The sequence below is a fragment of the Octopus bimaculoides genome, chromosome 26 (assembly GCF_046866305.1).
Source record: "Octopus bimaculoides isolate indiv1 chromosome 26, ASM4686630v1, whole genome shotgun sequence".
NCBI lineage: Eukaryota > Metazoa > Mollusca > Cephalopoda > Octopoda > Octopodidae > Octopus > Octopus bimaculoides.
The window spans coordinates 294,965-311,546 of record NC_142953.1 but is presented as its reverse complement, the minus strand read 5'-3'; the positions used below and the strand labels follow the sequence as shown (position 1 = coordinate 311,546).

The window sequence follows — 16,582 nt, the reverse complement described above, 5'->3', positions numbered from 1 at the left end:
AATACATATATAAAATGTATATTTATTTTTTTTTAAATGGAATATAAAATGAAATACAATATATACACATAAATACATCATACATACATATAAATACATATATACATCATACATACATATAAATACATATATACATCATACATACATATAAATACATATATTCATACACACAATTACATATACATATACAATATATGTATAGAGATATACATAAACACACGCACATTACATATATATATACACATAATTACATATTTATACCATATATATACATAAATGTGTGTATATATATATATATATATATATATATATACATACATACATATATATATATACACACACACATTTTTGTTTATCATTTACACCAACAAATGTCTCGTTTGTTCCTTTTTTTAGGTATGAATATTCTTCGTGTTGAATTACATTTTAAAAATACTTTCATCAACTGGAATCAAGTTTTCCCATCGTTAACATATTTTTCTGTGTAGCTAATTACTGTCATTTTATAATTAACCAGCAACCATTTTCTCAGCCATTCCTGTTTCACTCTTTACCATTCAGGCTACCCTTGTCAAAATAATGCTTATTATTCATTCATATTGTTTTAAATTAATCATCTATTATCTCATTACTTTGAGATTTCAAAGATGTGATTGATTACTTTTAGAATGACATTGTAGGGTAGGTGTGAGAGGCAGGATCTGGTCAGTTTGAACATAAAATAAGTAGAATATTTAGATTTCTCTGTCAAATGTAATCCTTATTTCTTCACAGTGTTTTAAATTAATCATGGATTATCCCATGGCTTTGAGAATTTGATGATGTGATAGTTCATTTTTAGAATGACATTGTAAGGTAGGTGTAAGAGGCCTGATCTGGCCAGGTTGAATGAGATATGTTCAGTTTAAATGCTAAATGAATTTTTTTTTTCTTCTTTCTGTTTCATTTTTCATTGTCTGAAGCCCAAAGAGAAAATTTATTCTGTATTTTGTAACCAAAGTCTGCAAACTGTGAAGAACAGATAAAGAAATCTTCACAAATAGTGCCAAGTCAGAATCTCACAACATTCTGGTTGTTCCCAGTCAAGAATCTTCCTTTTTTTTTAACTGACAGTAGAGATTTCTTTTGTGTGACAAAGCAATGGGCAAAAAAAAAAAATGAGTTAATGGCAAAAAGAAACTGAAGCAGTTTACTGCCATCATAATTCCAGCCGAGTGTGGTCTGTAAAAAACCGAATCAACTGATGCGTGACGTGTTTGGTGTAGTATGACGCTTGAGTGGCAGCAAGTGAGAAATATAAGGAAAGGGGGAAGTCTCTGAGTAACACTATGAGGATGAGGACAACATTAACAGCGATGCTGAAGGCCAGGAACATTGCTTTACTTGTTGTGGGAGCTGAAAATAGATGGAAAAAGACATTAGAAGAAGAGACAGAGAAAGAAAGGAAAATATTCAAACATTTGGGAAAAATTACAATTTGAGGAAAAAGATTTGGCAGAAAATGTACTGAAAATATATTAGTCATGTCACCTATTTTGACCAACACAAGCTTGATTACAATGTTTTTCATAAGTGATATTTATTTTTTTTTTTAGAATATATATTTATAGTGGGATGCCTTGTTTTTAAAGAAGCAAAAGTAGGTGACTATTCTTAAACACCTGGAAAACACTAATTAACTAACACACCTGGAGCTATCTATGGTACTACTTTCGTTCACAACCTACCTGTGCTACATGTGGTGCAATCTGTAGTAATTAATTCACCACTCACCTGTGCTACATGTGGTACTATCTGTGGTACTGTCTACTAAACAAGAATCTGTGTTTGATTTCTTCATTGAACTTTGAAAATCGTTTTGTCTGTCAGATTTCTCAAATTGGTCATCAGAACCAAACTCATGACAGCTTTTAGAATCCGAAGGTTTAATTGAGAAAGAATCCGAGAACACAGAAGCTGTATCGTTGAACTGGTTGGAAGAAGAGAACTTGGACGACGACGATAGGCTGTTCTTGTCAAGATACGTACCTGGAAATTCGAGAGAGAGAGAGAAAGAGAGAGAGATGGTTTAAAACACACGGCATAAACTCAAACAAGGTGGGACACAACAAGCAAATCCATAAATACAAAATCAACAAGAGAAATATTCTACAGTTAAGTGACCTACACAATAGAGCCACTGTTTAGTATTTAAACCAGCCATATCCAGCCTAAATATTCTGTTTCAGGTTCAAACCAGCCAGATCTGGCTTCTAAGAATGATTTGAATACTAAAAGGTTAACCTTCCTGTTTTTAAAAGACGTCGACAATCGCTGTTGCCTGAATAGTAAAATCTACACCCTATCTACCTCCATAAACTCACATGGACTCTTCCTAACCAGATTTTGACTAAGTGCACTGTACCTCACTACAGTTTATATATTTCTTAATATCCCTTAATAGGTACCATAGTGAGGTACAATCTACTTGTGTCAAAGTACTGCTGTATGTACATAGACACGCAGAATTATACTTCAACATTGTACTTAGGTGGACTTGTCATATTCTCCCTACAATGTCATTCTAAGAATAAAGCAGTCACACTGAAATCTCAAAGCTAGGAGATAATCCATGATCGATTCAAAACGTGAATAAATGAACATTTGACAGAGTAATGCTAAAGGGACACCCAGAGCTGGCCCCATTGGTTTCTAACACTTACCATTCTCCTCCCAGCATCTCCCCCATATATTTTCATTCCTCCCTTCATTAGCTTTTCTGGAACATTCCAGAGAACAGAAAGAGAGAGAGAGAAAAACAAACAAGTACTTACCAGACGATGAGACGTTCTTCTTATCATAGAGTAACCTGGCAGGGGCAATGTCCCCTCGTGATAAAACAGATGAAGGACTGCGGGGCCACCTGTTGAATGAACCCATACCTGAAAGCAAATAGGAAGTGTCAGGCAGAATACCTCTTGGTGTTGGCTTCCATCTCTTTTTGCCATTTATATTAACATTACCGATCTTACTTTGGACAAAAGTAAAATATTGACCAGGCAAAATACTGGAGGGGTGGAGATGTAAATGAAAATTGTTAAGGGGATACCCCAGCATGACCACAGTAAAAAAAAAAAAATTTTTAATTAATCTACTCTTAATTAAAAAGGAGAAACAGATATGTGTGGTAATGTGCTTAATGAGGTTGTTAGGGTATGACTTTTAATACTAACATGTCTGAGGCCAATCCCTCGTCTTATGATAAAAATAATCCTGAAACAAAATACACTTTGACCCTGCAGTATTTATTCCACCTCCTGTTCTGAATTCAGATCCCACTATGCTAAAGTTAGAATTCATCTTTCTGGGGTTAATAAAAAACTACACTAGGACAGGGGACTGGCAGAACCCCATTAGAGCAGGGAATGAGGTGCCTTGTGGTATTTCTTTTGACTTCAATTCCTGCCATGGCCTACTTGGGTGATAGACTTTCTAGTTTAACATCAAAACAGGGTCCTGGAGTCAATTTAACAACAGAGGCCACTTTGTGGCTAATATTTGAGACGAAGTCACCAGCCTGAGAATATCTTCTGCCCAACTTTAACCAGTCTTAGAGGCATCACAACATAAAATAGAGAGTGTTTAGTGTTGCAGGAACAAAGAAACCCCACTGGTGCTGGTGTTATGATCAAAAGCACCCAGTATAGTCTGTAAAGTGGTTAATGCCAGGAAGGGCATGCAACCATGGAAAGCATAACAGGGCATGGTCATCCAAGCTAAGAGAACATAACTCCAAGTAAGAACTGTTTTGATCTGGGAAAACCCAACTGGTACAGAAAGCAGGCATAAAAATGATACACAGACATAGAAAAGGAAAATAACTTACTAGATTTAGAGGTATTAAAGGATCGTCCGAGGTTAATGCTGTCCATCTTCAGACCAAGGATTTTATCTGAGATACTGTTGTGTTGATCATCTGGAAGTGACTGATAATGGGACAATGGAGAAAGAGGAGAGAGGTTGGAAGCATTGAACTGGTTCAGTAATCCACTGGAAGAAAAACATTTTTTGATGGGGGAGGAATATGAGGAGAATAAGTTGGGCGAAGTGCTCCGACATCTGTTGAACGCAGACCCATCAGATGCTTTGCTAAGGGAACCAAAACTGGGAATGTCTGTCTGACTTCCAGAAGAAAACGGCGGAAAGTTTGTCTGAACAGAAAGTGGGCTCCATGATGACTTCCTGACGGGGAAATTGATTAGAGAAGCAGAGCTCTTACTCCTGTGTAGAGGACGAGTTGATGGGTAGAGGGGTTTGCAACGGAGCAATGGTGATGCGGAAAAGGATTTATAGGAACTGGCAGATGAGTTGGCTGTATGGTAGCTTTTCACAGACCCTGGCTTTGGGGAACTGCATGAAGAATCACTGAGTGATGTCTGTGATGCAAAACTGTCAGAATAACTGAAAAGATTCAAGAAAAAAAAAAAGAGAAATATCCATTTAGCTGCTTGAAGGTGACAGTATGTGTCTGTGTCTATATAAATATATGTGTGTGTGTGTGTGTGTGTGTGTGTATACATATATAGTCTGTGGTGTGTATGAGCACAGATTCATTTGAAATGGAAACAAACTTACTCTAATTCTTCTTGGCTTTGGTAATTCACTCTGGTCCAAACCAGACAAAGACAGGTAGAAACGGTGTTGACAATATGACAGAGACAGTGCAGGCCAACAGCGAGAGGGGAGGCAGGTCTGTCGTGGAGGAACATCAAGCCCACCACATTGAGCAGGAGCCAGAGGAGGGCATCGACCACGTCAGCAGCATATAAACTGAAGCAAAAAGAAATTGAATACGGATAGAAATGGATAAGTGAATGCTTGCTACAAATTAGCGGTGCATGTGTGTGCATCCATATATATATATATATATATATGCGACACACACAAACACACATATGGCAACACATACGTCGACATACACACACACACATATATATATATATATGGCAACAAACACACATACACATGTATGGCGATAAACACACACATATATATATGGTCACACACAGATTTATTAATGAAGGGAGCCTTAAATCTGTCAGCAAGAAAATTCTGTAGTGAAGAAAAAACATTTTTCGTTAATAAACTAGCCCTATCAGGTGGCTTTTAAGCTAGCTCCTGTGGAGGGCTCTTCATTAGGTCTTGGGCCCAGCAATGACACTTCATGCATTGAGTACATTCTTTTATTCTTTTACTTGCTTCAGTCATTTCACTGCGGCCATACTGGAGCACCGCCTTTAGTCGAGAAAATCAATGTTAGCTTGGAAGGATTTCACATCACACAATGATTATGGGCAAGGCATGAACATCATCAAAACTTCAATCCTAATCAAAGAGAAACTGGCAAAGTGGGATGAGAAGACTTACCTGACTCTTCCAAGAAATAAAAACTTTGATGCCAGGCAGAAGAAGAGACCAGAAATAGCAATGGGACAAACATTTCTGGTGAGCAGCTGACACAGATGAACTGACCAAACGGGCAACATCATTGTTGAGAAGAAGTTGAAAGAGACTTGGAAGATGCATACGATAAGGAGGATCATAGCCGAGACAAAACTGAACATTTGTAGGAGGGACGGCAGCTGGTCTTGAACACACGACAACTTGGATGACTGAAGTTAAAGCAACAACACAATGAATAGAATTAGTGAAACCTTCATTTCAATATAAATACAGCAAAACCTCGGTTTAAGAATGTCTCTCGTCATCAACAAATCAGTTTACAAACAATTTTTCTAATTTAAAACATCTCAGGTGACAAACAGGTGTCTTGAGTAATAAACATATAAGCTGGCATTGACGGTTGGCAACAAGCTGGGAGGATTTATTTCTCACTGGACAGGTAATTTTTTTTGCTGATCCCATCTATAATGGAACAATAAACTATATATGTATATATATGTATATGTATATATATGTATATATATATATGTATATATATATATATATATATATATATAATTTGCACACATATCTTGTACTGCTTGGTTCTTTTACTTGTTTCAGTCATAGGACCGTGGCCATGCTGGGGCATCACCTTCAAGAGTTTAGTCAAATTGATCCCAGGACTTATTTTTAAGGTTAACTACTTATTTTATTGGTCACAATTGTTGTTGTTGTTGTTTAGCCCCAGGTCAGTCTTAATCCACTGAGCCTATGACCAAAGATGCTCCATCCATGCCCATCTCCTCTTTTATTCTAATTAGTGTACATCAGGGACTACAGCATCCAAATATATTTTTCTTAAGGCTTGAAGAGGGGAAGAAGAAACAAGATAAGGAAAGCCTTTCCTCATAAAGTGAGCTCGTCCAACCCATGCCAGCATGGAAAGCAGATGTTAAATGATGATGATGAGTTTACCTGAGATGAGGTAGAAGTAGAGACTGTAGAGAGAGAAGATGTAGGGGACAAAGCACTGCCACTGAGAGTCTGGGGGTATTTCATCTTCAAAAACATATCGAGTTTCTCCAGCTCCTGTTGGACATAAAGTTTACACTTGTAGCAGAGATTGTAGATTTTCTCCAGGTGTTCTTTGTAATCGTTCACCTCTTTGTTGTAGTTGGCCTAAACAATTTGGAAAACAAGAAAATACTATTATTAATAAGAATCCTTTATTTGCCACCAGCGCAAAGGATTAGGGGGGACAATACAGACATAAAGAGGGGGTTTACATATGAAATGATAAAATAAAGAAAAAATATATAAGCATACAATAAAGGGACGTATATATAGTATACAAAAGTAAAAAGAAAAAAGGATGATAGAGATACAGTGCTCCAGATACAAGAGAGACCTCTAAGGAAAGGGATAATCAAGGAACCCCACTGCCTAAGACCTCCCTGAACACCAAGGGTCCTCTCCAGTTCCTTTCCTCCAACTCACGGGTCTACACTTAGAGCAGTACCATCCACTCTTGCCGTTTAGGCTATTTTTCACCCAACTTTCAATAAATTCACTGAAGGACAGCACTTCCCCCGCCACCCTTACTTGCCTTTTCAAATGGAACTTGAAAAGTCAATAAGACCTTTACCAAAGAGGAATGTATCTGTCCTCATGCCTTTCAACCTTGACCACCAGACAACTTCTTTCACCACAGGCAAAGAAAAACAGCCTTGCCTGCCCAATTAAAGGAGGGCAACAGGACAATCATCATTGAATTTGTATAACAGTATTAATAATAATTGACACAACATTACAAGACTAACCTCAACAAATGGTTTAAAGACAGCCAACTGTTGAACTTTGAGAAGTTGTCTTTCATTGCAGGCAGAACAGAGACCATTGGATAAAGGAACCATTTTCTGTTTGGAACAGGAAATTGGGAAGTTGAGTTCGGGAGACCATTGAGCTGGAATTGGTTTATTGTAATCACCATCCTAAATAACAAAAAGAAAAAAAAAATTAAGAAAAAATATATCAAAATTTGGAATAGAAAAAAAATAATCAAAAATATACCAAAAGCAAAACAAAATGATACAGGATGAAGACCACAACTGGTGTATCCATTGTTTTTTGACATGGGACAAGACTTATGCTCATTGGTTTGTTCAGTCTCAGGTATCTTTATCTTTTACTTACTGTGGCCATGCTGGGGCACCATCTTGAAGACACGCACACACAAACACACGTTGGGCTTCTTTCAGTTTCCATCTATCAAATCCACTCACAAGGCTTTGATCGGCTTGAGGCTACAGTAGAAGATACTTGCCCTGGGTGTCATGCAGTGGGACTGAACCTGGAACCATGTGTGTGGGAAGCAAACTTCTTACCACACGGCCACGCCTGTTCTTATGTTAATATTATTTCTAACAGATGCAAAGCCACACAATTTGGTAGAGGTGAGGGCTTACAGTTACAACTGACATTCATATTCAACAAGTACTTCAGTTTATTTGACCCCAGAAAGCCAAGTTGATCTTGGTAGAGTTTGAACACACAACATAAAGATAAACATTACTTCAAGACATTTTGTCTGTCCCCTTATCAATCCCCTCATTACTCACAAATGTATTAATGTCACCTTTATCTTCTTACCTTTTTAAATCCATTGTATTGTTCACAGTGGGGGCAATCCCAACAATTACAATTACCAAAGGGGACGGTGGATTTCTCACTACAAAACCAACACACAACTCGAACGGGGAACTTGGCCCTAAAAATAATAAATACAAAATAATACAGTGATACCACCAAGCTCATCTTACAAATCAATTTTCCCCATTGAAATTAACTAAAATATAATTAATCCGTTCCAACCCCGTCAAAACCACTCAAAAATAATTTTTCATGGGTTTTAAAACAGAAAAGGTAGATACAAGTAACATGGCAATTATAAAAAGAGAATGCAAAAGAAATATGCCAAAACTGACATCGCCTGTGTCGCATAAAAAGCACCAGGTCCACCCTGCTGAGTGGTTGGTGTCAGGAAGGGCATCCAGCTGTAAAAATCCTGCCAAAACAGTCACAGAAGTCTGGTGCAGGCTTCTGTCAGGTTGGCTCTTGTGAAACCGTCGCACCCATGCCAGCATGGAAGGCGAACGTTAAATGATGATGATCGTGATATATGTTTGTGGATCTGTGTCCCCACCGCCATCGCTTATCAACCGATGTTGGTGTGTTTACGTCCCCATAATATAGAGGTTCGGCAAAAGTGACCGATGAAATAAGTATTAGGCTTACAAAAAATAAGTCCTGGGATCGATCTAATTGACAACATAAATGATTCTCAGTCTTTTCAAAAACAAAAACACCTTTTATTTAAAGGAATTTTCCCCAGACACCCTATAAAACAATAACTGACTCAAACGAAATATTCGCCCAATCCTTGCAAGCATGGAAAAACAGGCGTAAGACAAACGAACAACTTCATCCCCGGTTTTGAAAAGTCTGCCTTGTCAACAAATTGTGAGCTCAGCTGACAAACCTTTAAAAGTCCGAGGGGCCCCCAGCCATCCTGCTTGGGCACCACTGGACTATACCCAGCTCCCCAAATATCTACCGTCTCGTGTTAGAAATCAATAAATGCAGTTGCTGTCTTCGATCTGTCTCCGGGATCGGCAATGAAACAAGATCTAATTCTATATCTGTGTGGTTGGTTTTGTTTCATCTACGTCCCAACTCATTTGATCAAAAGACAACCCTGCCAGGAACATCCCGATTTTTATTTCTAGGCAGATAGTCTACCTTGGACTATACTACCAAATGTGTTTCATTTGAAATAGTAAAGTTTAATTAATTCCTTAACCCCAGGTCAGTCCCCAACGATCAGACCATGATCAAAAGGCATTCTAACCATGACCGTCCCAACTTTTCAGACAACAGTAGACGTGATTTAAGGGAGTTGACTGCTGTTTCTAACAGATCGAACGTTCCACGTGATCGAACGTCAGCACGTGTATTGGTGTAGATTTAACAATCCCAATACTAACACTGTGACAATTGCACGTATAAGAAATTAATATACTACCACATGTTGGGTGGTAATCGAAGGATCAAGCGATCGAATAGCTGTTGATCCTTCTAGCCATGTCCACCCCAATTTTAATTTTTTTCTTCTTTTCATGCATAGTGTACCTAAGACTACATTAACAAAAATGTCCTGCGAGAGTAGCCTGCGGTTCGAAGACAGAAAGGCGGGAAAGATTGGCTGCTATTTCTAACAGGTCTAGCGATCGCGTAAACGTTTCCTTGTAATGTGGTAAAGATTTAATTAATTTAAACAATCACTGCAAGTCGTGTGTGAGGTTTAAGGCAAGACAAAAGATACTTAATAGTGACAACCATATTTTTCTAGAAATGTCCGTGAAATATACATATCTGTCTGTCTCTGTTACTCGAAAACAGAAGCTAAAATCTATTGTTTCTAATGTTAAATCCTTGCAATCGGTGATTAATTAAAGTATATAAAGAAAAGCGGTAAAGTGTTTCGTTCGGACTTTGGGAGTTTAAAAAGCAAAGATGCAGACATTCCGAGTTAATTAAAGTATTTAATGAGGTGTGTCGTGTTTTTATTAATGAAAATAAAGAAAATAATGGTCCAGATGGACTATACGTAATGTGAACCTAATAATAGAAAAGAGTAAAATTAGAGACGGAAGATATATATTTGTATAATATAGAGAGATATTTCTCTAATGCAGATATATCTTCCTAAATCTGTCGAGTGTCCGTCCAAGATCGTGGCTTCGTGACTCCGACACGTGTTGGCGCCAAATTAAAAGAAAAAAAACAAGAAAATAAAACAAAATTCTGAAAAAAAAAAAATTTCGATGCAAATCAATTGAAAGAGTAACAACAAGAAGCTCACCTAATTAATTTAAATATTACAATAGTACAACCAAATAGTGCAAAAACTGCGAGAAAAGCGGCGACGATCTGTAAATAAAAGAAATACTCCATGGTGGACATGGACATCTAACGGAAGTGTCGGCATCTATAACGGAAGTGACGTCAATCAGCATGGCAGCTGATGGACGACGTTTCAGGGTTTGGGGTTAAATTTTCCATCAAATATTGACTAAAACAAACACAGCGAGAGACTTTCGGGGGATTAGTAAATATTTTAGCCTTGACTGGTGGTGATTCGGGTTTTGCACGATAACGGTTTCGATTCCTGGACTGCGCGGTGCGTCTTGAGCAAAACACTTTATTTCAAGTTGCTTTGCGATCCGAGATATGGAACACCTTTGACCTGTTGTTTATATATATATACATACATACACTTGCTCGTTGTAACTACACATGTCTTTGTTTTTCTATAAATTTGAACCATATATATATAGAAAATAAATCCCTAGACTCTCCAGCAAGAAATTAATGACCCGTCTTTCTCGGATTCAAGAGTCTACCATTATTATATAGGCAATGCTTGGTACCGACAGACAAAATAGTCGAGTTCAAATCTCACCCAGGTCGACTTTACGTTTCATTTTTCGGTAAATTTTTATCCTTTCACCCGCACGATTTTCACTAAGAAAAAAAAATCTGATTTTTTGTGTGGAATCAAGTACCCTGACCGCCTAATATGCTGTAAACTCCTTATTTCCGTTCGGAGAAAAAAAGTGGGCGACAGGACCACCACCCCGTCATCGTTGGAATATTTTTTTTCGTTGAATGAACTACGGTGACCTCTTAATACGCTACAATACTCTTTTGGGGGTCTGGAAAACGGAGTGGGGTGAGGTGGAAGCTTCGGAAATTTCACCCCCACCCCATTTAATCTTTTCACCCTCACGATTTTCACATCTCCGTATTTTTCGCAAAAAAAAAAATTGTAGAAGAGTAAAAATTGAAGAATTTTGGTCGGGGGGAATTAAAATTTGAAAGTACCGTTTTTAAATAAAGTTTTAAATATTTTTATGAACACTTTTCTGGAACCTCCACAAGGTCCACATGAAAGGGATTGCACACATATACCTATATAAATTCCTGTACATATCAAATAATATATATCTCTCACTAAATAGAATACTTTTATGTTGATCCCACTCATGACACAACAGTATACATGTATATATAAATGTGTGTGTGTGTGTAATATGTCAACATTATTTCACCACTTTACAGACAATGGCAGACTGAAGAACAATACATTGAAGAAATCAATGAGTTTGGAATGTGAAATATCTTTAGGAATTTGCTGCTATTGTTTGGGTACAGAATAAAAGAAAGCTTTTGATAGCACTAGTCCACCATGGAAACCAAAAACAGCAAGGATTGTGGAACCATTTCAAACAACAGGAGATATATTGAATGAAATGCCAAAACCAACCAGTTTCCACCTATCCATCTATCTGTCTATTTACCTACACATACACATAGACATGCATGTACACACATACACATACACATGTATCTATGCACTTTTAGCATTACAAACGAAAAACAATATAGTAGAGGTTATTTACTTCAGCTTTAGTAATATTCTTCCGTCTTCTTCCTTGGTTCCATTCCTGGTTCTTGTTGTACTCCTGGGGTTTTAACTTTGGTTACATTTTAGTCTTTTTAACTTTGATTATATTGGTCATATTCTACTTTGACCACATACATTTTGTTCATCACACACACACACAAGATTTATGCATTTACCTTGGAAAATCAGACAGATTAACACACATCCAAATACACACCTGTATTCATGTGTGTGTGTGAGTGTGTATTTGTAGGATACATGATGCTTGCATCCCAAGTGTGAGATGATACATGTCGGAGAGACATGGACTGCAAATGTGGAAGAAGTATAGAGACTGGAAAACTTTGAGTTGGTTCTGCTGCATATTTAAAGACAGTCGTGTGTGAATAATGAAGAGGAGGAGAGATGAGTGGAGGTTTCAGTTGTGTAAAAACAAGAGGAGAAGCAAAGGTGTGTGAACAAGGAAGAAGTGAGCCCAGTGGAAAGGGACCACAGAAAAGTGGATAGGGGCCATAGAAGAAGATGTGAAACAAGTGAAAAAGAGTCCCAAACAGGGAGATGCAAAGAGAAATGGCAAAACTGCAGCAGACAGTGAAATATCAGAGATAACACATCTGATGATTGGGAGCCTGGGAAAATAGATGTAAAATAGTGAGATTCTTTTCATTAATATGCTTGTGTGTGTGATTAAAAGCAAAAAATATTAGGTAAATAAAGAATTCAATAGGTGAAGTAAATGAAATATTTCATAAAATATCGATGAAATAAGCACACACACGAGTAATGTAGAGGAATAATGTAAAGGTTCAATGTATAGGGGTAATGTATAGGGTTGATTCAAAGATCTAAATATCGCAATGTATAGGGAGAAAGGTATAGAAACATCAGACAAGAGAAAAGTCCAAAAGCGAGATAGATGAGGGGAAGAATTATTGATCTTGCTAGAGAGTTTGGCCCCAGATTAGTTTCCATCAACCTTAACACAATCAAGCCATGATGGAAGCTACTATAGGGTCACTTAGCCCACAAGAAATAGCAACTAAATTCCCTTTATGTCTTTAAAAGGTGAAGGATTTATTGGATATTGTGTTTATAGATATCTATAAAAAAAAAAACAAGATGGTCATGGCTGGAAAGCCTTTAACTATAGTCTGCTCCATCAGGCATTATTTAGGAGTAAGTAATGACAACAACTTCCGCACAATTTTCTTGACAGCTGTAAATATGTACCCTGTAAGGTACCGTGGATATCACTAGGTACCACAGGAGATAGAACTGGCTCACTGGCAGATTCGTAACACTGAGTGAAACGCTTAGCGGCATTTTATCCGTCTTTATGTTTTACATTCTGAGTTCAAATTCTACCTAGGTCAACTTTGCCTTTTATCTTTTCGGGGGTCGATAAATGAAGTCCCAGTTGAGCAGTGGGGTCAATGTAATCGACTTACCCACCTGCCTCAAACATTTGAAACCAATAGATTCAGGTGGTGGGCTGGTCAAATCATTAGGACATGGGCAAAATGCTGACCAATATTTCGTCTGCTTTAATTTCTGAGTTTAAATTCCTCCACAATCCACATTGTCTCTCATCCTTTTGGGGTCAATAGAATAAGTACCACCTCAGCCCTGGGGTCATTGTAATTGACTTTCCTGCCTCTCCCAAATATACTAGCCTTGTGCCAAAATTTGAAACCAGTATGTCTATATATATATATATATATATATATATATATATATATATATATATATATATATATATCAAGCTGTCTACAAGTAATTTGGAAAGTAGAACATCTCAGCTGTCAATAGTTATCAAACTTCCATTTTTTCTAACTTCCTTTCTCAGTAACAAATCTTCCATTCCTAGTTTCACAACCTAATTTCATTCCTCTGCAGACGTCATTTTCTTCAACACCTCTTCTTCTAGATTTGCGTGATTCCCACTCATGGACTCCATTATGTCTTCCCCAGAAACTTCCAGAATAGTCTTCAATTGAGGGCAATATCCAAACATTCTCCTCTTCTGACATCTACAATTCAGCTGCTTACATTTTTGTCTGACCACATTTCTCCTTTGTGGAAGATTATTTAGTTTGCGTGTTGAATCAACAGTATATTGAAATACATTTTTCTTGCAGGCACCACACGATGTCACATATCTTCTGTTAAAAGCACACGCCGTATTTTCCCTCCTAATGTTACACGCGAACATATTTCTTCTGAAAGTACATGGTGATATGACACTCCTACTAAAACTGCACGCTGATATATTTGTTCGGGTGGCAGGACACATGAAAGCGCCTTGTCTGTTGATACTGCACAAAGAAACACTTCTTCGACACGAAACTATCTCATCTGTATAAAGAGAATCAACGTCAATTGAACAACACATACACAAATTCTTGTTGGATGGAATATGGACTTGTTTGGGTGCACACTTGGGGTTACAGCCCACGGAAGTTTTCTTGCTGGGGCCACTACATGAGTACATATCCCTCTTAACAATGATTTCATCGGCTGTGGAACTGGACTCAGAACCAACAGAACTTCTCCTGTTAAAGTTACATGAGAATAACCGACTGCAAAGTCGCCTGAGACGAGAAAAGACATTGGTCAGGCGTCGCCGTCGACTAACTTTGTCTTCCATCCCCCCACACAGAGATGGAACAGGCGACAACGAGGACATTCGTCGTTTTTTTGGTGGGGGATAAGGGGGAGTGGCTTTCTTTTCTTTCTTTTTGTTTTGCTTTTTTTGTGTCCAATTAAAAAGTAAGGAATGGTTGAGACAGTAATTAATTAATGAACTTAAGACAAAGATACAAATTAGTTTAAATGAATGGACTCATAAACGAGAAAAGCACTCAAGTGGAAGTTAAAGGAATGAGTTAATTAATTAAATATATTAATTGGAAGAGGGCAATAGATTAAGAAAGAAAGAAAGAAAAGGAAGTAATAGAGGGAGAAAGTTATCAACAAGTTAATCTGATGAGTGCGTGGATCGTTGAAATCAATAGATCGATAAGTAATCAATCAGTCGAACACATAAATGGAAGGATAGAGATAATAAAGAAAAGATGGGAAAAAATCAATTGACAGATGAAGTTTAAAATGGTAAATTAATGATAATAAAGAACAATGAATCAGTTGAAAGTAGAGAGATCGATAAGCCATGTTTAAAAACATCGATCTGAGATCGATTTGAGGCAGAAAAGATGTGTGCAAAATCTTCTTCCCTTGTTAACTTTAGAAACGAACTAATTCAAATGTTTATCACAAACGGTTTAAATAAAAGATTCTGTTTAAAGTTTTGCAAACCCAATTTGTGTTAACCTCTTCCAATATTCCTGATAAAACTTTCATTTCGTTCTAAACGTATCGGAAAAACATCGTCGAGTTTTAGTCCTGGTTTCTTCCTTCTTGAATTTAACTGGGGAAAACTCAATAACAAACTGTTGCTAGATGGATCTTCTCCAAAACTAAGAAACTGGAAATATTAATTATTCATGTTTTAGGTGAGCAAAATAAGGAGGAAGAAGAAGACGACGACGACATGTGATGAGAGATTTTCTTAAAAAAAAAAAAAAAAGAGCGTCGCAAATTGTAACGTTTTTGTAACGATTCTTAAAACAAAAACAACTTCAAAAACAGAATATATTTCCTTGTAAGTGAAGAATAAGGAAATGGTACGAGAGCAGGTAAGAAAAATCAACAATGATAGATCTAAAGGACAGAAATTTAGCTTAAATAAATCATTAATGAAATTAAAAGATGTAATTAAACATTAGGTTTTATAACCCCTGTTTTTATTATAAACTCTGTTAAATATTTCTGACGATAAACTTTTACCAGGAACCTAGGATGTGTTCAGAAAGTGTCACAGCTTCAAAGTTCTTTGGTTTTGGTCTTCTATTGTAAATCGATTGAATTTTTATTAACGAAATAAAATTGACCCTTAAATAGATTTTGTGTCCACATTTTCAAAGGTTAGACGGGTGGAAAATGGGTTCACAGACAACAAAAACGATGGTGAAGCGATGAGATTCAGGTAGGGACCGAGAAGGACCCTGTCGAAGTTGACAACTACAGTACAAGACCACATTGTGGAACAAGGAGACGATTCCGACCTCAAGGCTGATTTTTATGTTAAAAATAATATAAACTTACTCTGAGGTTATCTTTCGGCATTAACGGACTGTCGGCATCAAAGGAGTCACCTTTTCCCTACTAGTCCGTTTAATTGCGAAGATACTGGTTTAGTGTGTGTAGATACTTATACAGAGATGTGTATTCCAGAACCGTGTACTGCACCTGTGCACCAGAACCAAGGTCTGCAAGACAAGAAGCATGTCAAGCTGCTGGAATGCTTCCACAAGAGATGTCATGGAAGGAACACGTAACCAACAACGAAGGCCTCCATCTGTCCCGAATATTGAAGCCTTGCTGCTGTTCAGGCAGCTCAGATGGTTCGGATCCGGTTGTTTCTCTCTTTTCCTTTTGCCACTTATATTCATTTATCCTCTTTTCGTATTTTTATTTCTATCGACCGTGCGATGTGCTAAACGAACCATTTCCTCGTCACCTCTCCTGATCGCACGCACTTTACATGCTCATGTCCAGAAGAACGGATGAATA

At 37.3% G+C, this 16,582-nt stretch overlaps 1 protein-coding gene across 1 annotated transcript; it reads right to left on the bottom strand.

Annotated features, from left to right (window-relative positions):
• Positions 1 to 475: 475 nt before the first annotated feature.
• LOC106882129 (uncharacterized) lies at positions 476 to 16,134 on the bottom strand (the record flags this gene model as incomplete). The annotated part of the gene is made up of 10 exons (XM_089343013.1): positions 476 to 1,395; positions 1,774 to 2,028; positions 2,814 to 2,921; positions 3,866 to 4,440; positions 4,615 to 4,809; positions 5,407 to 5,651; positions 6,400 to 6,603; positions 7,245 to 7,415; positions 8,074 to 8,191; positions 16,115 to 16,134. Coding segments are annotated over 10 exons (2,088 nt in total), but the record flags the coding sequence as incomplete, so codon positions are not given.
• Between the last annotated feature and the right edge of the window lie 448 nt (positions 16,135 to 16,582).